The sequence below is a fragment of the Haemaphysalis longicornis genome, unplaced genomic scaffold, assembly GCF_048455015.1.
Source record: "Haemaphysalis longicornis isolate Haplotype H1 unplaced genomic scaffold, Haemaphysalis longicornis Haplotype H1 scaffold_2, whole genome shotgun sequence".
NCBI lineage: Eukaryota > Metazoa > Arthropoda > Arachnida > Ixodida > Ixodidae > Haemaphysalis > Haemaphysalis longicornis.
The window spans coordinates 221816125-221840765 of NW_027526295.1; the positions used below are offsets into that span (position 1 = coordinate 221816125).

At 47.2% G+C, this 24641-nt stretch overlaps 1 protein-coding gene across 2 annotated transcripts; it reads left to right on the forward strand.

Annotated features, from left to right (window-relative positions):
* Nucleotides 1-123: 123 nt before the first annotated feature.
* Nucleotides 124-21418, forward strand: LOC144169965 (prostatic acid phosphatase-like). 2 transcript variants are annotated; one of them, XM_077699437.1, is made up of 11 exons: nucleotides 124-257; nucleotides 575-670; nucleotides 4097-4177; nucleotides 4483-4635; nucleotides 5832-5930; nucleotides 9723-9812; nucleotides 13428-13548; nucleotides 13680-13762; nucleotides 16134-16425; nucleotides 19505-19573; nucleotides 20214-21418. In XM_077699437.1, exons 1-11 carry the CDS (start codon nucleotides 156-158, stop codon nucleotides 20357-20359), a joined length of 1332 nt encoding a protein of 443 aa, XP_077555563.1. In that variant the 5' UTR covers nucleotides 124-155; the 3' UTR covers nucleotides 20360-21418. The 2 variants fall into 2 exon arrangements, with proteins under 2 accessions (XP_077555563.1, XP_077555564.1); XM_077699438.1 differs by lacking the exon at nucleotides 19505-19573.
* Nucleotides 21419-24641: the final 3223 nt, after the last annotated feature.

Genomic DNA, 24641 nt, shown 5'->3' on the forward strand with positions numbered 1-24641 from the left:
GCCCGTTTGCCTGTTTAATCATGTGTCGAAAAAAGTGATAGCACGATAACCAAATCTCCGAAACCTCATATGATCCTTATCTTTATTGCTGCTTCAGTGCTCGGTTCAGTTCGTATATCTCTTTACATACAGAGGCCAACCGTAGGACTTCGGCGATGAAATTGGCTCTTCTGCTTGTCCACGCGTTCGTTTTAGCTGCGACGCGTCAGCTGGCCGCCGGACAAAACAACGAAAGTTCGCTTGTTTTGCTTCAAATTGTAAGTTCACCTTTGGCGGTATTCTTTTTTCTGTGCTGCCGTGTGAAATTGATAGGTTTAGTTTCCTACTAATCCCACCTACTAGAGACGGACCTTCAACACTTGGCTAAGCTCCAACCGGTTTCTCTCTTCGTCAACAGCATACCGACTAAATGCGACATGACTAGCGCGCTCGGTAGACCTTTACTTGCGTACTTAGTCGCCGTCAGCGTTGTACAAATTGAGACATACGGCCGTTCAAACATATTTTGAATGTGTACCGACAGGATTGGGGTGCTCCAAAATTCTAAACGCCCCTACTTCTTGTCCTGCTGTAGGTCTACAGGCATGGAGACCGAACCCCAATAAGAACATTCAAGAACGACCCCGTCCCGATCACAGCATGGAAAGAAGGCCCGGGGCAGTTGACAAAGGTAAACAATTCTGCGCATCTTGATGACGTCATTCCGCAGGTATCACATATGTAACACCAGAAATGGCTACCACTTGTCAATAAAAAAAAAAAAAAAGTGTTTTATAATTTATTTTGTTATTTCGAAACCATTTTCACTGTTCTCGAGCTACAACATTCGCACCTGCAAAATCTACGGAAAATAGCGTGATGATTAGTCCATAAATATATTGCCTCCTGATAGGTGATTGGCGGTGCAAGAGTTTACGTTTTATGGGACGTACAAACACCCTAGTCCAGAGCTACAGCCTTACGGGTAATGGTGGCTGCTTTGGTGAATGTTCGGCATTTTGCGTCGGAGGTGACACTGGTCAGTGCCTCACTCCACTGCACCTATTTGTTAGAGGGCTGTTGGGAATTTGGTCGTACCTTGCTGTCGTATTCACTCCACTGCACCTATTTGTTAAAGGGCTGTTGGGAATTTAGTCATACCTTGCTGTCGTATGGTAGAGGTCAGCTTATTGATTGCAACAAGAGCACAGCTCTGGATGTCGTACTGGGTAAAATTTGCGTACACTTGTCTTGGCAACATAGGGTGAAAGGGTGGGAGCTATTGTTTAGTAATGGAAGATTTTGGAGTTTACTAGTTTTGTGGGGGTGAATAACTATTTGGGGTCTGTCGGCACGAGAAAGGGAGCCTCAGTGCGAGGCAAGAGCTTGTTGGTTGCCCTCAAATGAAAACCACATGGGCACCTGGCCATGAAAAGATCAAACAACTTCCCACTGGCAGCAAGAGGCTCCTGGAGCATTCTTGCGTGGTGGATGGCACTGAGGAACTCCTCGGGCTCAGTGTGCTACTGTGGCTTTTTTCCTAGCACTTTTTGTTTGAGGAGATCGTTTGTGACAAGACTTCTGCCACTGTGCCTTTAGTTTTCACCTTTGTTGCACCAAAGGCCTTCGCTTTCTCTGTACTGCTTTTCAACCGACGCCTCTTTGCTTTTCAACTCGGTCCTTGTTGAAGCTTCAGCTGTGAATGTCACTGTAGTAATCGTGGTTTGGACCGAGTGGTGGTGCTTCAGGAGAGGAGGCTTGCGATATGGTTGGTGCGCATTGAATGATGGTGCAGCGTCATTAGGGTGCATGGCTTGCTTGGACGCTGGTTTCTTTGGCTGGTCAAGGCAATAGACCGACGTGTTGGCAGCTGTGTGGCTTGGAGGCACTGGCTTTTCCTTCTTGTGCTTATTTTGCTTTGGCGAATAGACGGACATCAATGTGAACAGTGGAGCTTCCAACTGGAGCTTGTTTTCGTTCCTCTAACTCAGTCTGTCAGGCCTTGGCAGACGTCCACAAACACGTTCTCGGGGTCAAGATTGCACAGTAGCCAAGGACCCCGAGCATTGGGAAGTAGCTGAGCTAATAATCGCATTTATCTCAATCTCGCTTGGGGGGTGTTGGAAGAATGCAAACTTCTTGTTCACTGTGGTTGTCTTTAAATATAAAGGTAATCTATGGCACACCAGATATCTTGACACCTTTATCATCACAACCATGCGGCCATCATCGTACTGGCATCGAAAAAGTAGTTAAATGCTCCTATGGTATATTGACTATCGTGATAGTGATACTCTGTTAGACAAAAATACCTCAACGCTATTAATGCCGGAGGTGATCTCGCAAGTTTTTACCACGCATGTCCCTTTAGACCTTGAGCAGGGTTTATGCGACTCGGTTTTCATTTTTCTGTCTTCTTTATCACAATTCAGCACCATTGAAGGGGGTATTTAACATGAATTTACGGCGGCCCACAGTGGCAAAAAGACATTTTTCATGAGCCTTGCGGTTTGAGCCAAGACAGAGCTAATGCCTTCAAAAAAAAAAAAAAAAAAATCACAGGCCATCTCTGCTTACGTGAAACCTGGGGAGCGGCGAAGCATGCAGTGTATAAATGCATTCTTGGCACCATGGCGTTCTTGCCGACGGAGAAGAAACTTTTGGGGGGTAGAGGTATACAGCTCTGCTGTAAAAGTCTCATATCTTTGAAGCACAAAGCGTTCTAGCGCGGGGCATTGGGAAACGAGTGTGCCGGTGTTTTTTTTTTATACGCGTTTTTGACCACGGCAATGAAACGTTCTAGTGCAAGGCATTGGAAAACAAGTGTCCCGGTGTTTTAGTACCATGACTACATGATACGATATACCACGACAATGACAGGAGATGCCGGCAGCCAAAGCCCTTAAGAAGCTTCGCCCCTAAAAGGACAACCATTTGAATAGGGTAGTATTGCTGAAGTCAAATAATGCACCTCTCACTTCTTGCATTTGCTTTTCATTGTCAAGTTTTAGACATCACTTTTGTGGCATCAGGTTTTTGACATAACCTTTTTGAAGCCAATTTTAGCTAACAGGGATTACTTTCAACAGGGATTTAGCTAACACGAATTGCAGAAAACAAAAAACAGGATGTGACCACCCTGATGTAGTATGTAGCTGAAACTTTGCATATCAGGAGGGGCCGTTGCCCCTCAGTGAACATGAATAGGCTGATAAATTAATGAATGAATCACTAGCAAACTTTGCTTCATCAAAATTGCTGCATATACTCGTTGAAAATTTGCTTGTGTTGGTAAATTGCAGAATTGCTTTGCCTTGCAGTGTGCAGCCAGTTGCTTGCATCACGGGATTGGTGAATATAGCTCAAAAGGATCCCATTGCCAAAAATATTTAATAAAGTATTTTGTTATCCATATTCTTGATTTTGTATTCTTGGATACCTTTTAGTGTATTTACAGAAGTACCTCTGAGATATCCTGCTAAATTAAAGAGAAATGTGTCTCAGTATACCATATTTATTCGATTATAAGGCGGTCATGATTATAAGGCGAGGGTGCAGTTTGGAGAGGCAAAAAAAAAAAAGTATGTTTCTGAGCTTCGAATATAAGGCGGGCTATGACTTTGAGACTACGGATTTTGGGAAAAAAACTCGCCTTATATTCGAACAAATACTATGTATTTTACATTTGAAACACCTGTACCATTATATTATTCCGGAATACTTTTTTCAATTTCTCTGCCCAGCTCAGCCCTCCAGTCGGTTATTGCACGACGCCAAAGATTTGGGTGGCTTCTCATTTTTAATCATGTTTTCCCACTCCCAAATGAAATTGCACTATCAGCTGACCATCCTAGCTTTTTCTGTTGCTTGATATACAGTAGAACCTCATTGTTACGTTTTTTTTTTAAAAAGCGCGAGGGAAAAACGTACTATCTGGGAAGAAACGTACTGGAGCATAGCAATTGGGAAATCGTATGAACCGGGAAATTATCAACGAGATTCTACTGTATTAGTATGTAGTGCTAGTAACGTACTATAAGGCATTGTAAAAAGATACGAACTTTTCAATGACACACAACTCCAAGATGCAGTGCCTAATTTTCTCCGTTTTGAACAGCTTGGATGCCACCAGCATTACACCATGGGCAGCCATTTGAAGTCACGTTATGCACACTTCCTTACCGGGAACCCTCATGAGGTAACTATGCAAAGAGTTACTATTCTGCATTGCATTTTAGTGCTGTTCAGTTTACACAGCGACATTGCAAGGGTGCACTAATTCACCTTCCTTTTGTTTTGCGCACCCTGTTCTCTTACTGCCCCAAGAACTTTCCAAGGCACACCCAACGCTCGATAACTTATTGCTTGAACTGAAAGATATTTCGTAACCTTCATAACCTTTTGTGTGGTGATGGGCGATGCTCTGTTTGCTTAGAAATGTTCCACCCTGTGTGGCACGTTTTGGCTGAATGCGCTGCCCCCGTCCTTGCTGGCCGCCCTCAGCTGCAGGTGTGGAGCTCGGACAAGGACCGGTGCTTGGCCAGCGCCCAGTGCCACCTGGCTGGCCTGTCTCCGCCTTCAGACGAATGGGCCTGGAACAAGACCTTTCGCTGGCAGCCAGTGCCCATACACACGCGCCCCGTCCAGGAAGATGGGGTGGGTGCCAAAAGTCTCTCTCTACCCGTTGTTCCTCTCATGGGGACGGGGGAGCTCGCAGAGGCATTCTGAGAGCTTGCAAAGCCTCCTGCACTCCCTTGAATTTAATAGTTGGAGGTCACATGTTGGACCTTGCATGCTTCCCGTGCCTTATCATCATGTCTATTTCCCGTTTGCACCGCAACCTATTGAGAGAGATAGGTAAAGGAGGCCAGCTGTTGTTTTTTCCCTAATTGGAGAAGGTTTTCCAGAACTTGGCAGCAACGAAACAAACCGCAAAGCACATGCAGTTTTCAGTTTTCTCTGCACAGCGCTCATCCACAGCACCCATCGCAGTTGGAATTGACATCATTTTGTTTGGTTGCAATGTCAGTAGTGACTTTGCTTTTGGTTGTGATGTCATGTTTGCCATTACATAATTTCACCAGTCTCCCCTCATGGGTTATAAACCCCTTTTGATGCCATTCACCTTGCAATACCTTCACCTAAACTTTGAGGAGTCCTCTTTATCTGCACAACCTTGCAGGTGAGTGTCAGGGATATACCCATTTCATGGAGTAGTACTTGTTCATCTTGTTGGCCATACTCCCACAATGGTATGTGCCATCAAGGGCTCCAAAGGAAACAGACACTCATGGGCATGCGCTGCTTGGATGAAGGAAAAGAATGATGGCTTAATTTGCCCCTTGGGCACCTTCAGCAGTTTCAACACTACATCATACTTTCTGGCAAACGGTAAAATTTCAAGGTGTATTGATAACACATTTGCGCTACACTGATCAAACCGGTACAGTCTATTCCTTGCTACGGGCCCCTGTGATAAAAATGCACTTCTAATGCAATCAAAGAGTTGTTATCGTTATCGTGCGTGCTCGTCAGAGCTGTCGGTTTCTTTGTTGGAGTAAACAAAAACAAATCGGAAAATTTTTTGCTTGGTTGCACTGCTAAGTTGGATACTCCGCAAACTGCATGAAAGCAAAAACTGTTCACACCATTTTGGTGCACGTGAAATTCCATTGGGCCTGTAAGTTGCAGGCTAGTGTCCAGAAACCAGTTCCTCTTAAAGGGGTTTCGTTAGTCAAGACAGTGGCCACCTCAAAACAGGTAGTATCAGCCAAGAAAAGCTAGCTAATGGGAATGTTGTGAGCTGGTTATGTGTCTAAAAATTAGCACTTCAATTTCGTGCCCCTCTGCAGATGCTGGTGCCTGGAGATGCCACTTGCCCTGAGGCCGATGCAGAAGAACAGCGTGTCAAGGATTCTCCTGAGGGGCAGGAATTTCTGCAGAAGTACCACGTAAGTGCTGCTGCTGTACTTTGCAACCTCAGGGCGGGTGTAGTGTCTACAATTTAGGGACCTAGGTCAGCAGATGCTGATCAGAGTTTACTTACTTTTTCGAGAGACGTGTTTCTCGGTGATTCTAAATTCAACTCAAGGACATGGTGGTCATGGTCACGATGGGTTAACTGACACCCCAGTTCAGTTTCGAGCATAATTATAGCATCAGCCCGTCCTATGGGCGTCGGCAGGATTTTGCCTTGATGGGGGCAAATCCGTTGCGCTGCCAGAGGTTGGGGGTGTAAATAATTGTGAGCATAATTCCACATCATCCGAGGGATATAATGAAGAAAGCTAGCTTCTGTTCTTCAGCTTTTAAGAATGCAGAGGCATTTGAAATTCGAAATCCCTCGGAGCACGTTTGAGCACGACACTGTGCAGCATGCTGACGTAAGGCAAAGGCAGCGCAGCCCAGCCGTTCGGGAGCGTGTCTTGTGCGTGTTCCTGCAGCTGATTCAGCAAAATGGGTTCGTTTGCGGCTCCAGACGAGAGGTGTTCGGACACAGATGACAACGGCATTGGGTAACTAGAGAGTGATTTCGAGAGCTGTCAACATTCCCTTGCGCCATTCCGGATGCCGCATCAGCATGCAAGTTCGTAAGGGTTGACGAGAATGTGCAGGCTGTGGCTGATCACAATCATGCGGCGATCGCGGTGGGGATTGCCTTTACTGAGGAAGCGGCCTTTATTAGTGACCCTGACAACGTTCCCAAGTGCCTACGGCAGCCGAGCTCATGCAGCATTTAGCATAATTCACGGCCGTGGTGGCGCAGCAAACGGCACTGGGGTTTCTTGTTTAACTATATATAAAAAGAAACTACAGCTTATTCAGGTACCGTTTAAGGAGATTCCATTGTATCGACATTTGAAATGGAAGTTTCATAGTTCAAACAGTCTTGTTTTGAAGTCGTGAATATGATACACAAACCATTCCACTAAAAAACTGGCCAGGAAAAAAAAAAAATAAACTGCCAGGAATTTAACCTGCAATGTTGGTGGAGTGCGACCGACAGTTTAGACCACCGCGCCACCAGACAATGAATGGAAGCGTGGGAAATAACGTGTATACTAAATGAAGGCCCACCCTTCATGCTGCATATATGTTTCCTACCTGATTTAAGGAAAACCTTCTTGGTAAAGTGAACATTTTCTGAATAACACTTGCGCTGTAAGGTTCCCTGAAGCCCCCACCGTAGCTGATCACCACTGCTTCGGGCAGAAAAAGCGATCGCAAATGTGTTCCCAGCTGCACTTGTGATTTTGAACTGCGGGAATAGTGCTTGCCGTACTTTTTTACGATCTACGCAAAAACATTTGGCTGACATCGATTCCTTATTACCTAAATTATAGGGATGGGCGAATATTCGGTATTGTCGAATATTCGATCGAATAGCTCTCTATTCGTTATTCGGTTCGATCCGAATGCAGGTATTCGATATTTTCGAACTATTCGATGCTCCCGAATAGGCGGCTAAAAGCCAAGCTTTTCGGTCAAGCTTTACGAGAGTTACCCCAGGCTTGGCTCAAGACCCACCGACGCGGACATTTCTATTATCAGTGCCGGCACTGCCGAGTTGCTGCCTTGCCTAGAGGTTCGACGAAGCTCTCGGCCGCGAGCACACTTTAGGTTAAAAAAAAAAAGGCGGCACTGAAACGACACCGCTCCGAACATAGCGGCACCAAGCCAGCAGACTTGTACAGGACGCCATTTTGAATAGGCATGCCGCCATTTTGAATAGGCTCGCACAGCGCGGCAGTACGCCGCACTAAGCGAGCCTATTCAAAATGGCGGCCAGCCACTTGCGCTTTGCTTGGCTACGGCCGAGGATACTAGTGGCTACAATACTTCTTTTTTTAGCGGAGCTTCTAGGCGGCGCTTAACTCTGCGAGTTTCTAAGCGGCGCTTAAACTTGTGAATGAGCAGCCTGCGGAAACTGCTGCACCTAGAGCATGTGGCGCAACAGGCATTTCTTCATGAAAACTTGTGAATACAGCAAAGGAAAGCTGTGTGTAAGATTTTGCAATAAATGTTCAACTGGTAATAGTTTTACACAATGCTGTGCCTACGTGAGTTCTAATTATCAGAAAAAATTGTGTACATTAGTCAGGTCACAAGTTGCTCATTTGTCTTTGTGATTTGCAATGTGTACTATTCGAACTATTCGATTCGAAATTATTCGACCAAATCACTATTCGCATCGAATTCGCGTCGAACCTCAAAATCTATATTCGCCCATCCCTACTAAATTACCTTCCGTGCAAGCATGCTGGCTGCACTTGCATATGCAGTTTGCAGATCCGGGGAGGCAAAGTCGCTGAAGCACTTGATCGAAGCACCATAACCAAACCATATGGATTGCATTAGCGCTAGTGTTGAGTTGTAAAGACTTTATGGCACTTAATAAGTTTATTACACTCTAGAAACTACCAAAACAAAGCCGCATTCATTACGGCACAAATGTTATCGAGTCAAAGTTTGTTGCCGATGGCCCATCGGCCAACCACCCAGCCAACCGGTTTTGTTGGTGTCTTCAGTCGGCGAGCCAGTCACACTACACGGACTTTTGAATGGCCGACATGTTTGTGTCGCCATCGGCGTCGTGTGGCAAAGCGGTCTGCAAACTCTGAAGTCGGCGTCGCCGTTGTTTTGTGTCAGCCTAGTGTGAGGGCGCCTTAACGAGACGCGTGGTGGTAGAGTAAAAAAGGTAAATATAAACGAACACAACAGCGTGGAAGCGTGCTATAGGAAGCACTACTTAACCAAAGGCGCCGCTGTGGCCTGCCGATGCTGAGCAGATGACGCTTCTCTTCACCAGAAATGTGAGAAAAAAAGCCGTCCTCTAGCAGAATATCTGCATCGTGACACACATGGGAGAATCTGTGATGTACATGCGCCGGAATGCTGGTGTCTAAAAACACACAGGAAAGGGTGGGAAAGGGGCGACAAACTTTGCAATGAAGGTGTGAGCTTTTTGCTGCATGTAAAAATGTTATACTTGGCACAGATGACGTTGAGCACCCAACCTACCAACTGCGCTTGTTCATTTAGTGTGCTCGAAACACTTTTCAGGACCCCTTTAAAGCACATCTTTCGCCACCGAATAAACGCTAAGAGGGCTTCGGGCCAGTTGGACTTTCGTCTGAGCCCTACTTGCTAGTTGCCTTCAGAGTCCCTTTGGGTCAGTTCATAGTTTTGACACAAGTGAACGTTTAGTGATCCTTTTTTGTTAAAGCTAAAGTGATCAATCTCTAATTGCTAGTCATGAATGGAAGCCCTCTTTTTCGTTGCTTTGTATGCATAACCTCACTAGTGCATGCAAGTTGGTCAGGGTGTCTGAATAGGCACCCCTCAAGGTTTTGATAAGAGCCCAGGCCTCAGAACAACCTGGACCTTGTTTCATTCCGTGTTTTTGAGGTGGGAGTGGGAGCCAAATGACAGCAAAAAGAAAGAGCAACAATTGCGCATTTTTGTGCCACATTGCGCAGGTCTTTTCCCCCCTCCACAGTGCAGAAACAAGAACAAATTACGAGCGCATTTTTGTGCCACAATGTGCAGGTTTTTTTCCCCCTCCACAGTGGAGAAACGAAAACAAATTACGATAATTTCCATGTTATGTGGCATACCTGACACAGTTCTCGTGCAGTTTGACATGTATTATACATTGTACACTTTTTTTTTTTTTTTCTGTTTGTGAAATATTCTTGTGAATGTCTGAAGCAGGGTCATTTATTTCTTCATTGGCTTTTCAGAAATTGTACGTGACCTTGACGGAAAAGACTGGCAGCATCATTGCAGACTGGACTGACGCTGCCTATGTGTTTGATGCCCTTCTGATTCAGGTAAGAACATCATTGAAGACATTTTGCTGTTTCAGCCGGGCTTTGTCCACGGTTAATTGAACAATTGCTTGTAAGGCACTACTTCACATTGTAACAATGAAAGGATTCAGAGTGTTTTCAAAGCAGTAAAATTTGTCATGTGCAAGGGGGGTTAGAAGAGAAAGTTAGGTAATTGTGAGTTTGGTAAACCTTAGTTCAAAGATGTCGGAGGTACTTGACAGGTGAAAGAGGGCAACAGAGGAACAAAAAAAAAGAAATTGAGGGTTTGTAAGAGGCAAACATAAATAGACACTAAACCCTATTTTAACAGCTGATCTGTTTAGGCCGACTCAATTCCATACATCGTATCCAAAAACCCCAAAGCCTCAAGAAAAAAATGCAATTAGGGAGCTCCCGGGAATTGAACCCGGAACCTTTACACCATGAAATTGGCAACCTAACCACTGGGCCACTCTAAAGGTCCAAGGGGTGCGGGTTAACAGCGGTGGGTAACAATAACATGTAATGCCAATTGGAAAAATAAAATGCTTCCCTTGGTTATAATCGAACCTGGGTCCCTCTCGTTATGAAACTGGCGCCTATGTGATTGATTATCATTGCCTTCCAGGCGCACAGCATTTCCTTTGCCAAAGGTTTGTAGCGCAGGCATTGCCTTTGGACTTGGCTGCGGGTTCTAGCGTTTGCTAACGCGGTCCACTTTGGTAGAGTGTGAAAGCCTGCAGGCAAAATTATCCGGGCCTCCCAGTTATGGGGAACTTCCAGCAGCAAGTTCAGAATTAAATGTGAGGTGATGACATACGGAGCAAAAATTTGACGCCTTACTAAACAACTTGAAAGCAAACTTAGGTCGGCTCAAAGCGCCATGGAACGGATAATGATCAGAGTAACACTTAGAGACAGGAAACAAGCTTCTTGGATCAGAGAACAGGCTAGAGTAGAAGATATCATAGTTCAAATAAAGAGAAAGGAATGGACTTCGGCTGGCCACGTAATTAGGTGAAATGAGAATCGGTGAACTACCAGGGTGGCAGAGTGGACTCCCAAGAGATGGGTCTAGAAAAAGAGGAAGGCCAATTACTCGATGGAGGGATGAAATGAGAAAATTCGGAGGCAAGCAATGGTCTCGAGCAGCGCGGGATAGGGGCGGTTGGACGTTGATGGGAGAGGCCTTGGTCATGTAGTGGGCCTAGTGGGCTGCTGCTGCTGATGGTGATGCAACAGCCGGGTCTCCGACAAAGGGAGAGGGGCCACCAGCTCTGCTATTTCTCCAGCCTTGCACCACTGGTGCAAGCTGCACCAATTTTTATCTGAGTACCTATGCAGAAGTAGAACATCAACAAAAAAATTAGTATTGCAAGCTCGTTGTTCTAGTTGGCATAATAAATAAGCTAAAGAAAGCTTTCATTAAATCAGTTTCTGGTGCTACACAGGCACTATTCTTTTGAAAATTAACAATACAGTGAAGCCTGGTTGCCACAAACTTGGGTACTCAGTACATAGCTAACAATGAAATAATTACTCATCAGGGGCGGAGTTCTCAGTTCTGTCCATGTCATGTCCATGTAAAAGTGTCCTTTTCAAGCAAGCCCTGATTGACTGAAAGCAGTGGACCCGATGTGACACAGAACAAGCAAGGAGGGGCATTGGTTTCTGTGCATGTCATTGGTCAGAGGCCTTACGAGTGCAACCCCACCACGATTGAAACAAACACAAAATGCGCATCTTTGAAACGGACACAACTCACAATTCCGCCCCAAGTACTATAACTAGTGTGACCAAGTAAACAGTCAGTTTTGGTAAGAAATGTCCTCTTCGAGGGTTTAATTTGGGTGAGCCACCTTCTTGCCTCATTAAAGGAGCCATGAAGAGAAAATGCAAGTTGGTTTTATTCGAAAGATTTCGTGTTTTATAGTGCCCCCAGCGCTTGTCCGGATTCAAACGGTGCTTTATTCACTGAGAAATGAAACAATTTAGGTTAAAATTTTGATTTTTCCCGCTCAATCGTGCGTTTTCGTGGTCCCAAATGACATCACAGGAACCGACTGCTCTGCAGCCTAGAATACCTTCATTCACGCATCCGCCGTACAGGGTAGAGACACGTATACGCTGGCGCCGCCATTTTCGGTTGCTCGCTCGCCGCCGAAGCAAGTCATTGTGTCAAAACCGCGCTAAAATTATCGCCGCAACGCGGTTTACTGAAGAAGTTTGAATCATATTGTCTGTTTCGCGTTGCTAGGTCTCGTGGGAAACGAAAAGAATAACTCGTTGAGCCCGTTGGCCCAATTGCGGCGGCACGGGACTGTTCAAAGGTTGTCTCCACCCTGTACAGCGGTGTTGGTTTGTTCCCACGTTTCTTTACGTTCCATAACCTAGATGGCGCCACCATACCGTGGCAAGCGTTTGGTTTGTTTTTGCCCGCATTTAAACCTGGCTTGTTTTTGTTCTGGGAGAAAATATTCGTTCCCTGAAACAGTGCTCGCTCGACAAATGGGGTCACGTAAGACACCGTTGCTTGCGTCAATCGGCCATTGTCGTCTGAGACAACCCCAAGTCTTGTAGTGCTGTGCAGCTAAACCAAGCATGCTGTGCGCAGTACAAACAGCAGAACACATCAGTACTTCTATGTTTACATGTGCTTTCGTAACTTCCACTGTTTGTCCCATCATTCTTATTGCTTCGTAAAGAATGTGCCCTAAATTTAAGCGCAAATCGCTCGTTCGTCTAGTTTGTAAGCTCTACCTAATTTGCGTCTGCTTCTGCTAGCCTCCGCCAATCGCAGAGCTTAGCTCATGTGACATCATAGGTTCTGTTGCGGGAAATGAGCTGGTGGGTCGCATGACCATTCCCGTTTTTCCTAATTATGTAGCTTATTTGAGCGAAGTTTACGTTAAAAGTGGTGTCAGTATGATTCTAACGAGACAATCTTTTGAATGAACCAAACTTGTGTTTTCTCTTCATGGCTCCTTTAAAGCGTAGTGTAGAATTTTTAAGGTTGGAGGAAATTTGAACTTTAGTTGCTCAGCACCGACATAAATTTACACAGTAACCACACTGTAGAAACATTTTTTAATGGCAAAATACAGTTAAAAACTTCTCAGGTGTCACTGTATTTTGATCCACTGAATTTAGCATGCTTTTTCATGCCCTGAAAGTTATTGCTTGGAATAATAATGCGCATTATAGGGCTAGTTGGTGCAGCGTATCGGAGGAATAAATAGTAGCGCAATCAAAGACGAAGGACAAGAAGAACGCACGTGTATAGAATGCTTGGTGCACTTGTGATTGAGATGACAGTTATAAACAAGAGCGTCTCTTGTGAGAAGTTTTACTCTCTTTACTTTTGCTCGTGTATCATTCAAAAATTTTAACTGTGTTGCTTTACTCTTTTACCTTCAAAACGCATATGTTTGTTCGTTATCAAGGTACGCGCCAAGCTATTCAAGCTTATTTCCAGATGTGCAGCTGCGCACACGGCATTTTACTGGGCTCCACTGTTCACACTAGTTTTACGCTGTGCAGCGTCATGCGCCCTTCTCTGTTTTCTTTTTTTTTTTTCTATTTAACCTTCTCCACCTTGTTGAGGTATTAACGGATGGGCTGTCACTGCTGCCGCAGAAATACCACAACTACTCCACACCAGACTGGGGCAAAGCCCTGTGGAAGGAGATGGAGTACCAGAGCGACCAGAGCTTTGTCTTCCGCACCAAGACACCACTTCTCAAGCGGCTGCGAGGAGGTGAGCTTCATCTTCCGATTCACGTGTTGAGTGTTGCGAAGGCAGCAGGTCAGGTTCACCTTCTGGGACCGAAAAAACTTTTGTGCTACATTAAGTTTTCTTTTTTTGGGATGTGCTATCACTCGCCGCAGGGCTGCTGCTGGCCAACATGACGGCCCACTTGGAGACGGCTGCGCAAAACAAGTCACACTACAAAGTCTTCATGTACTCCACGGTAGGTGCTAGTTCATTGCTTGGAATCGACATCCAGCTCGTATTTTCAGCGACCTAGGCGGTATTTGAGTGTTCACGTATCACGTTAAGTTTAAATGGGTGGCTTTCGTTATTGCTAAGCGGTGCCCTTGTATGCTGTTCTTTCTGAGTCAAGCAGGTGAAATCTTCCTTCACAGTAGGAAGATTGCAGCTTGGGAGTGCTCGCTCTAGGACCTTAAAACCAGAAAGCATTGACTATTCGTGAGGTTGAAACTGAACGCTCTTCACCACTCTGCGTTCTCATTTGCACACTCCGACAAACCTAAGACCAGGCTTGAAGGTGACCAATGACCAAATTGATTTTCCGAACCGCTTCGTTTAACTATTTCAGGATGGTAATTTTTATTGTCTGTGGTTCTGGTTCACCTTGGGTTCAAAGAAAAACAACGATCAGTTCTGGTTGTCAGTTCAGTTCCAGTTCAGTTCACTGCCCTGTCACAAACTGCGCAAGAGTGAATTAGGTTCATCCACTGCATGGGAGAGAATGTGAGGAAGAACATGTACAAGCAGACAGAAAAGTGGGAGAATGAAGAGTAAGGTGCTGTCACTGGCCACACAGTTCAACATGTGGCACCACCATACTCTTGTCAAGAAATGCTTAGGTTTGATGGTGTGCATGGAACCTTGGGAATAGTGCAGTGGTTGCACTCAAGTTGAATAGTGTTCATGGGCATGAGTGGAGTACATGCAGATACTTTGGAGGAGGCGGGGAGGGAGAGGCATCCTGCTTAAATAACGTAGGCCTAAAAAAAAAAATCAGAGGCACCTTATTCTCACCTTCTCTCTGGGTGTAAACGGCTGTATAAACTGCTGCTAAGAGGGGAGCAGGGTTGAAAAAAGAGGCTAAGTGTTGAGGGCATCAGGTTACAAACATTGGGCAGACTAAATGCCCCGACGTTACAGTTCTTTATAAGTGCTATTGCGTTTTCCAGTCACTACTGATGTACACATGCTGATTCCAGCAGCCATGTTACTGCTCTAGAGATATGAAAAAAATTGGCTCCAATCTACGCTGTGAAGGTGGTTGGACTGCAAAGCAGTAAACAACACCCACAATGATTACCCATGCGGCGTCACTTGAATTCACACACACTGCCCTACAAAGAGTGAATCCAGGGACTCTGCCAGCCGTTACCTGGGATTCATCGGGGCGGCGTCCCGAACACAGCAGCGTCGGCAGAAACGAAATGGAGAGGAGTGTTTTTCAAAGGGTGAGGAGGAGGGCAGCACGCGCGGCTATGGCGTCATCTCTCTCACTGCCTCCCCCTCAACTCTTGTTTCATGTGCCGCCTCCAAAAGGTGCCCTCCCCCTCCCCAGATGCTGAATTCGGGGCGGCGTCCCGAACACAGCAGCGTCGGCAGAAACGAAATGGAGAGGAGTGTTTTTCAAAGGGTGAGGAGGAGGGCAGCACGCGCGGCTATGGCGTCATCTCTCTCACTGCCTCCCCCTCAACTCTTGTTTCATGTGCCGCCTCCAAAAGGTGCCCTCCCCCTCCCCAGATGCTGAATACAAACCACTGTCAGTCTCCCAGTTTCCACGTGTGGGCGTAGCTTAGTCGGCAACAAGACGACGAGACGTGTACACAGATACTGCAGCTTGCTAGTTTGGCGCATTTTCTTTTTAAAAAAAACCTTCGGGTCCAATGACATTGTAATGGAAATTACTACATTCTGTATTAATTTTGACACCCTTTGGCCGTGTAATTGAAAAAACCTTGTCTACATTTACTGGGTAAAAATTCCTTGCTAACGCACCCAACTCATTCATCCTTCCCATACTTAAATTCTTTATCTCTACCGGCACAGCCACCTCCACTGTCCTCCAGCGCACTCATCTCTTGAGGCCCATGACAGCTGCCTTTTGCGCAGACTTCAAACATGCATTTACTTGTATACCCCCTTTCAGTACCACATCCCTAACATTCAGTACCCCTCAACGCTTCGTACTGCCCACCACCTCATGTGTGAGTGCCCCCCATCACCCAGGCTGTTCCCTTCCCCAGCCCCAGTGCGAGTTGACCAGCTTGTGGCCTGAAGGTCAAAAACACCAGATCACATGGGCCCAAGCAACAGCGACAATTTGCAGCTTTCTGGACTGCGAAGAGGCTACCAGCCTTTCTTTTTGTCGGCTTCGATTCACATTTTACTCACTCACTCTTTGCAAGCAAGTTAGTGTGAGAGTGTCCACCCCACTGCAAAGAGATTACCGTTAGCTCTTGCATGATGATAACAATGCTGATGATGTCAAATGTTGGTCCAGAGTGACATAACGCGTTAAACATTCTGTGCATGTTGAAAAGAGTGGTTAAAGCCGATCCACCGCCCCGCTGCAGCACGACACGGAGGTGTCGGCTCTGCTAGACGCCCTGGAGGTGTTTGACGGCAAGGCCCCGCCCTACTGCTCTGCGCTGGTCCTCGAGCTGTGGAGCAACGGCACGGGCAACTTCTCGGTGCGGGGACTCACGCTCAACGCATTCCAGCTGGATCCCCAGCCGGTGCACTTCCCAGGCTGCGGTGGGGAGTTCTGCGCCTTGGACACATTCCTGAGCCTGGCCAGGGTGAACACCCCGGATGACTGGCGCAGAGAGTGCGGCCTGGAGCACTCCTTCTTCCTGTCTGACGGAGGTACGCTCCTGCTCCTACACTCGGCCAGTGTGGGAAGCTGGCCGCCTCGCTTATCAACTCGGCGTTTGTTTTCCTCGTGCATTCCTACGGGGTCTTCAATTCGCAAAGAAGAGTCTCAGTCTACTGAGTGTCCGTTTGGGTCTGGTAAATCAAGCAGGGTCACTGATTGATTACCCACAGAGTATGCATGTGCCAGCTTCTGTGAAGTACCAATAAATCAAGGAAACCCACTGGAGGATTTCTTGCAGGGAATATCTGAGGGAGCTTTCTGCAATGTACATACTGTCCTTCTCATTTGTTTATGAATAAGCTTAGCGATGTTTAGATGGAGCGATAGTTGCCACAGCTGTTTCGGTTCAGTAACTTCAATGCATTAATTTCTGTGCTAGTAACAAAAGGCTCCAGCAAAGTAACTTAAAGGAGCCATGAAGAGAAAACACAAGTTTGGTTCATTCAAAAGATTGTCTTGTTAGAATCATACTGACACCACTTTTAACGTAAACTTCGCTCAAATAAGCTGCATAATTAGGAAAAACGGGAATGGTCATGCGACCCACCAGCTCATTTCCCGCAACAGAACCTATGATGTCACATGAGCTAAGCTCTGCGATTGGTGGAGGCTGGCAGAAGCAGACGAAAATTAGGTAGAGCTTACAAACTAGACGAACGAGCGATTTGCGCTTAAATTTAGGGCACATTCTTTACAAAGCAATAAGAATGATGGGACAAACAGTGGAAGTTACGAAAGCACATGTAAACATAGAAGTACTGATGCGTTCTGCTGTTCGTACTGCGCACAGCATGCTTGGTTTAGCTGCACAGCACTACGGGGCTTGGGGTTGTCTCAGACGACACTGGCCGATTGACGCAAGCAACGGTGTCTTACGTGACCCCATTTGTCGAGCGAGCACTGTTTCAGGGAACGAATATTTTCTCCCAGAACAAAAACAAGCCAGGTTTAAATGCGGGCAAAAACAAACCAAACGCTTGCCACGGTATGGTGGCGCCATCTAGGTTACGGAACGTAAAGAAACGCGGGAACAAACCAACACCGCTGTACAGGGTGGAGACAACCTTTGAACGGTCCCGTGCCGCCGCAATTGGGCCAACGGGCTCAACGCGTTATTCTTTTCGTTTCCCACGAGACCTAGCAACGCGAAACAGACAATATGATTCAAACTTCTTCAGTAAACCGCGTTGCGGCGATAATTTTAGCGCGGTTTTGACACAATGACGCTTCGGCGGCGAGCGAGCAACCGAAAATGGCGGCGCCAGCGTATATGTGTCTCTACCCTGTATGGCGGATGCGTGAATGAAGGTACTCTAGGCTGCAGAGCGGTCGGTTCCTGTGATGTCATTTGGAACCACGAAAACGCACGATTGAGCGGGAAAATCAAAATTTTAACCTAAATTGTTTAATTTCTCAGTGAATAAAGCACCGTTTGTATCCGGACAAGCGCTGGGGGCACTATAAAACACAAAATCTTTCGAATAAAACCAACTTGCATTTTCTCTTCATGGCTCCTTTAAGGTCCCCCTCCAGCCAAATCCCTTGATTTTCTTTTAAAAACTTTTTTTTTTCTTCTCCTAAATAGGGTGCAACTAATTGCTGTCATCTTGACATGTAGGAGCCGAACTGAACAGCCTCGGGCACGTTTGGCAGGGCACATGACACACTCAAAATTCAGCATTGTATGCTGCGGGGTCGGTCTACATTTTTAGCAGTGGGAATTGTGATAGTCTGGGTTACTTGATGCTTAGATAGTGCTTCAGTGGCAACAACGCACATGCAGTAGGTGTGATGGCCTGGTAACAGTCACACTACAGGGCTAATGAGCTTGGTATTGTGACAATGAAGCAGTTATAGTGAGTAACATGTGTATTCATTGAATTCATTGAGTAGGACACGCAAGAATAATTTTATAAAAAAAGAAGGAGAAAAAACTTGAGGCATTTCTTACCTTTTTCACTGAACGGAATGGGAATGATGCATGAGTGGGAATAATAAAGACCGAACTTCACTGAACCTAAGTTCTTTATTACATAAAAAAAACTGTGACGAGGGCAGACCTGACTGCAGGTGTACCACTTTGCGTATTCGATAGCGCTGTTGTTTAATCTCACCGGGGCCGCGTTTATTGGCAGCAGCCTTGTTCTTGACGGTCAAGCGGACTGTCTGCTTAGACAGGCTTGTACTTCTGGCGTTATCGGCCTGTTTTTCCCCATGTTCGACACCGTTAATTACGCTTAATTTATCCGACAGAGAAATCAGTTACCGTGCAGCTCATGCCGCTGGCCGCACAAAAAAAAAAAGAAAAAAAGAAAGACAAGGCCTCTGGCAGTGGCTTGGTTTGGCTGCGCCAACAACCCGGCTGCCAACAGTGTTGCCAGACATAAGTTTTCTTGCCAAACTAAACAAAGAAAAAGCATATCAGGTGCGGGTCCGCTGTAAACAGTTAGTCGAAACAATTTTCGCCTAAAATTTAGTCTGTTGTAGCTCTGATTATCTGCTCTAGCCGGGTCGGTTATGAGCGGAGTGGACTCCATTTAAAATGCACGGGGACCAGACAAACCAACAGAAATGGTCTGTTGTAAGCGGAAGTCCGTTGTTGGTGGATCTGCTGTAATGAGCATAGACTGTGTGACATTTCTCCTGTGCTTAACGTTGGCACGAGAAGGCAGTCGATCCTCTGTTTACTTCATATTGACTCAATAGCAGGATAGCCATGCCTGACAGAACTGCTAAACACAATCCTCATTTTGCGAAAACCAAGTGTAAAAAAATTAATGCTGCATGCTTTGTTGATATTTTTCAGTTTCAACCAAAAAAAGCCTAACCACAACTGTAACCAGTTTCAAGACAATGTTTGACAGTGTGCTGTGTTTCGTCTGTTTGTCAGTCTGTTCAAGCTGTTTGTCTACCTCAGATGTAGGAAGGGCCCAGTATTTGCCATACATTTCCTCTGTAGTCATGCCCATGATTTTTTCAGTGAGAGCAATCAAAGACCAGTGAGGTTCAGCGAGCAACAAAAACGGAGTCTCACCGTAAAGCATAACCTGAATGTCTGCCTACTTTCAGAATGGGAGCCACGTGGTCAGGATTTCTTGACAGCAAACAAGAATGACGCCACACTCACAGAACACAGAGGTATTACCCCACAATGCATTCAGGCTAGACATTTGAGCCACATGCCTAAGCATTGTCTTCGTGTTGGCGCCCTTCTTGTGGGCTTGTCTCGCACTGGCCATACAGCTGCTCTTGGTTGAGAGTCAGTCTTCAGCTGCCCGCTGCATTATTGCTGGCATGCTCGAAGACTGACGTTTGCCAGTATCACCCAATCGACAATTAGAGCCACAGTGAAGAACGCTCTGCTGCGCTGTCCAGTTAATTGCACATCCTGTGACATAAAAGTGCGGGGAAGGAATGCAGTGGGGCTGTTTGTGCACCTTGGGATGACGGGTGATTCTGTACACTTGGTACAACGTTGCATCCCACAGTCTGTGGCATTGATCTCGTCGTCAGTGCTCCGACCGAGCTTCAGGTGTAAAGATTAGGGTTGGGAAATGTGTGTGTCTGTGTGTGTGTGGAGAGCGGGGGGATGAATGCAGGTGACGTTATGCTAGCCTTCTTGTACTTGGCTTGCTCTGCCAGGCCACGTAGCTAACCGCAGAACACCAACCCTATTTCTCAATTACAGTTGGTCTTTTTCTGCATTCATCGGCGTATTTTGCTCCAGTAAATGTTTCCTCGCTTTTTTTTCTCTCTTTCCCCTTCTCTCCTTTCCCAGCTTTGGCCCTGGTGATTGGGCAGAGCGCCATACTGGCCATTGCGGTGTTCAGCTGCACAGCCTACTGTCTCCTGCGAAAACGCCGGGTGCCGAAGAACACTGTCGCCTACTCGCCGCTGCCCACCGAGTTCACGCCGACCAACTGAGCAGTTGTGGCTGCGGGAGAAACCCTGCTCTTCCAAGCATGCCTGTTACGAACCACCCTGAAATGTTCCTTCACCGACTCGTACACCGGGGCTGCAAAGCCGGATTCAGATCATCAGATTTTATGCAGAGCAGCAACTTGTTTGTGGTGTTCCATTGCTGCTTCCCTAAGCATTAGGCCTGTAGAGGCAAGACACAATCGGGAAAAGTGCTTGCCTAATGGAATTTTCAGGTCGTAAGAGCGCTGAGTAGCCTATGGGAAAATTTACAATGTGGGCACAGCTTGCATGAATTTGTTGTATGAAAAAGGCACCTTACTTCATCCAGTTTGAGGCTGAATCAGCTTGGTATAACGTGTTTTTCGTGGCAGTGTAAAAATAATTGAGACTGGCTGCCTTGCACCACTCAGTTGATGTCCCCCAATGTACTGGGGTTGTGACCAAGTTTACAAGAACACTTCCTGCCCACTGGAAGACATTCCTTACACCAAGTGGGAAATTTTTTCACGTGATTAGATATTAATGTGCATTTCACTATGCCAAAATTAGCCATGACAGCTGAATTTTATGGTATTAAACTGCACAGAAGTTCCTTAGTTTATTGCTTAAATGTTTAGGAAATATTCCTGTATATTGCATTATGTCTTTTTAACACTCTCGGTGGGAGAATATTTTGTTGTGTATTATGTGGCCGAAATACTAATGAATGTGTAGTAAGAGATTGGCTCAGCAGTGATAAAGATTACTGAGTCTGCTCTAGTTGAGGCACAACACACGCATTCCTTTCTCTTTTACAATGCAAGAATATTGTGTATAGTGTCTCTATTGTATTGCTCAAACCAAACTGCTTAAAAGTGTCCTCTCACCAGGAGGACTATTAGTCCACACTTTTACATGACAGTATTGTTGAAGTTGATTCCCTGGAATTAATCTTGTCATAAACATGCGGTGCAAACAGCATGGACTTCCTAAAATGTGCGTGTGCGTTGGATCCAATCGATACTTTTTCGTTTTCTACACTGGAGTTTTATTATTGCACCAATATAAACTTACCAAAATCAACTGTGTTGCTTTTCTTATGCAAACGCCTCTACGTTTAAAGTGTTTCCACTGTGGCCTCTCATTGGCTGCATGGACGTACATAAGAGTGTCATAGGAACAAGGCAGAGTAACATAGTTGCTGAAACAAGTCCTTGGAGATATCTCTTTTGCCCTGTGCCCGTCACAATGGTGCCACAGCTACGGAGCTCAAGGTGTCGTGAGCTCGATTCTCATCCGCTGCGGGTGTTTTAATGCAAAAGCATGAAATGGCCCATTGAGCGAAAAAGCTGGTATTGGCATTGTCTGTAGCAGTGAAACGGCACCTTAATTCCCACTGGCTGCAAATGCAGGTATGCGCCGTCCTGACATCTCAATCGGCTGCAACACATCATGTGACCCCACTGCAACAGCGGTGGCTCAGTGGCTATGACGTTGTGCTGCGGAGCACGTGGACGCAGGTTCGATTCCCGGTTGCGGCGGCTGCTTTTCTGATGGAGGCGAAAAGCAAGAACACCCGTGTGTTTGAGATTTCGGCGCACGTTAAGTTAGGTCCCCAGGCGGTCAAAATTAATCTGGAGCACTTCACTACGGCGCGCCTCAGCGCCTGTGTAGCGTCGGCGCGTTAAACCCTACAGTCAATCAATCGCTCCACAGCAGCAGTGCCATTGTTGCTAAGGTACAGGCGAAACTGCTGGCGGTGCAATGGGTGTAGGTTCGCTCTGGCCGCACCCAGCGGCACAGCATTTCACAGCAAGCCAAGGATCCACCAGAACAGTCGCTACGAAAATGCTGTTATATTTGTTGCATGGCAGTGCCCACAGTACCAGCAGGAGGGGGCCTGCTAGAGGCGCAGTAGTGTTGCCTCTAATTCTGGGCTACCACCATATCTTCCATAGTTGTCTCGGGGAGGTGTGAGTGAATTGTAAATGCCATAGCACTGCCGCTGCCGTGTTGGGCTTGGGGATGTGTTTTATTGTCATGACGACAATGAGCAGCCTGGCCAGGTCAGCCAGGACATTTGTGTTGAACATTCCAAATTTTAACACACCTAACGCAAAGGAATGCCTCGAGTTTAATGTAATAACATCTCTGTTTACACCACCGTTAAGAATCGGGTTGAAACGGAGCAGACGACGCACGCCGCTGTTTTTAACAGCGGAGCTGTTGTTACTGGCCGTAGGTTCGGGGTTCGCGCGCGTCGAAAACTTCCCGCGAGGAACGTTATCGCGTAGGCGCCGCGCAGCTGTCGCATTACCCAGTGCCCACTCTACAACGGAAAGACACGTGGTAGCGGCCGCTCAGTGTCGTAGGAGAGCCCTTTGCACGGAAGCTCGCATCGCTGTGCGCATGCGCGCAGTATCGTAGAAGAGACCTCGCGCGCAACATCGTCGCAGTTCTCGGCATGGCCCGACCGCGGGTAGTTCGCATGGCCGAGGAAGAGCTAGCCCTAGAACCGCAAGGCAGGGCCTGTGCTACTGAAACGAACTATGTGTACGTCAATGCTCACCTAAAACCGCTGCGCGATTGAAGTCTTGCGCATGCTTCCCTGGTTTTTTTTTTTTTTTTTTTTTTTTTTTTCTCGGCGTGCGGGCGCAGTGGCACAAGCCGCGCCATGTCCGTGGCGCATCGGCCATGGTGATGGTGATGGCGGCTATGCCCTTTATAACGGGTTGCCCTCGCCTAGTGGCGCGGCGAAGCCAAAAATAATAATAACAAAAAATAAAACCAAGAATGCGAGAATGCTACACTTTTGTCGCACCAAATGAAGCTCAAGCACTCCGTTGCACTGCCCCGTGTTGCCACCAAAACTCCAGCCGCCGTTTTGTAGTGGCAGTGGCTGCACCGCGGCTGTCACCACTGCCGTCCCCGATAGTCTCAGTTTCCTCCGGCTTCCTGAACCCAAGTGCAATTGACAGCGGCGATGTACGGGCAATGGGAAAGATACCCGGACATGCCACCACCACGTGCTCCGTCGTCTCTTCCGCAGAATCGCAGAGCGCACAGGTCTTTGCCAAATTAGCTGTGAAGCGCGCTCTCCACGTTCGCGTGCGCAGCACACCGCACCTTGCCCCGCCAGGAAACCGCTCCCCTTGGAGTTGTCGTACAGCCACTCCCTGTGGATTTCCGTTTTCTCCCTGCAGTATACTGCTAGGGAAGACTTCTGCTGGCATGCCTCTTGCCATTTCCTGGTTTCAGCGCTGTGCACCTTCTCATGCACCTCCTTCCTTGATCCCGCTGTTGCTGCCGGCCGTCGCGAGGCTGACCATCGGCAGGTCGAAAACTCGACGCAGTTTCACAGTCCGCCGCGTCCATCTCGTCGACCGCCCCAAAAACTAGGGTACACCAGCACTTGCCGGGCTAGGTTGCCTTCAGGGAGGCGCAGGAGCCTATTCTCGTACGCTGCCTTTGCTACCGCCTCCTGGGCTGTAAATGATGACCAGCCCAGCTCTCCTTGGATCGCTTCCACTGGTGTCTGTTGGTGGGTCCCCAACGCCATCCTGCCCACTTCTCTCTGGCGTCTCTCCAGGAACTCTCTCATCCCTGTTGAGAGGCATAGCGCTGCATTGGCGTATGTCAACCCCGGGACCGCCACCATCTTCCACAGCGCCCCCAAGACTTCGTACTGGTTGAAGGCCCACAGCGCCTGTCGTACCAGCATCCCTTTGTTGCGGGCCGCCTTGGTCTTCATTTCCCGCTCGTGAGGATTCAGGTAGTCAGCCGTCGCGCTGAGACTCACGCCGACAGACTTCACCCGACTAATTGTACCTTCCTGTAGTGTCCAGTCCACCTGCGCACACTCCGCACCCACTCCCCACACCGTAACCACACATTTCGCCTGGTTAAACCTCAGCCTCAGTCGTGTCATCTCCGTGCCACACATGTCCAACAACTGCTGCAGCTCACCCGGGGAGCCCGCAAGCACAGTGAAATCGTCCGCATACACAAGTGCTGGAAACCTCCGTGCTACCAACTGCCCCTCCTCATGGTGCTGGAGAGCGTATCCCAGGCCCGAAGATTCCAGTCGCTGAGTCAGCCCCGCCACAGCATAAAGAGTACCGGTGAAAGTGGGCATCCCTGGCACACTCACTGGCGCTGTAACATGTCCATCCCACTCCAGTTGTGCTGTCACCCCTGAGTAGAGTGCTCTAAGCAGGGCAATGTCATTGCTTTCAAGCCCCAAATCCTGCCAAATGGACCACAGGATCTGCTGGTCCACACAGTCATAGGCTTTCGATATGTCCAG

Excerpts from the sequence above, each read along its gene's own strand:
- LOC144169965 (XM_077699437.1), top strand. The coding sequence starts at position 156 with ATGAAATTGGCTCTTCTGCTTGTCCACGCGTTCGTTTTAGCTGCGACG. Across the intron at positions 4,178-4,482 it reads TTACCGGGAACCCTCATGAG|CTGCAGGTGTGGAGCTCGGA; the intron begins GTAACTATGCAA and ends GGCCGCCCTCAG. Across the intron at positions 4,636-5,831 it reads GCCCCGTCCAGGAAGATGGG|ATGCTGGTGCCTGGAGATGC; the intron begins GTGGGTGCCAAA and ends GCCCCTCTGCAG.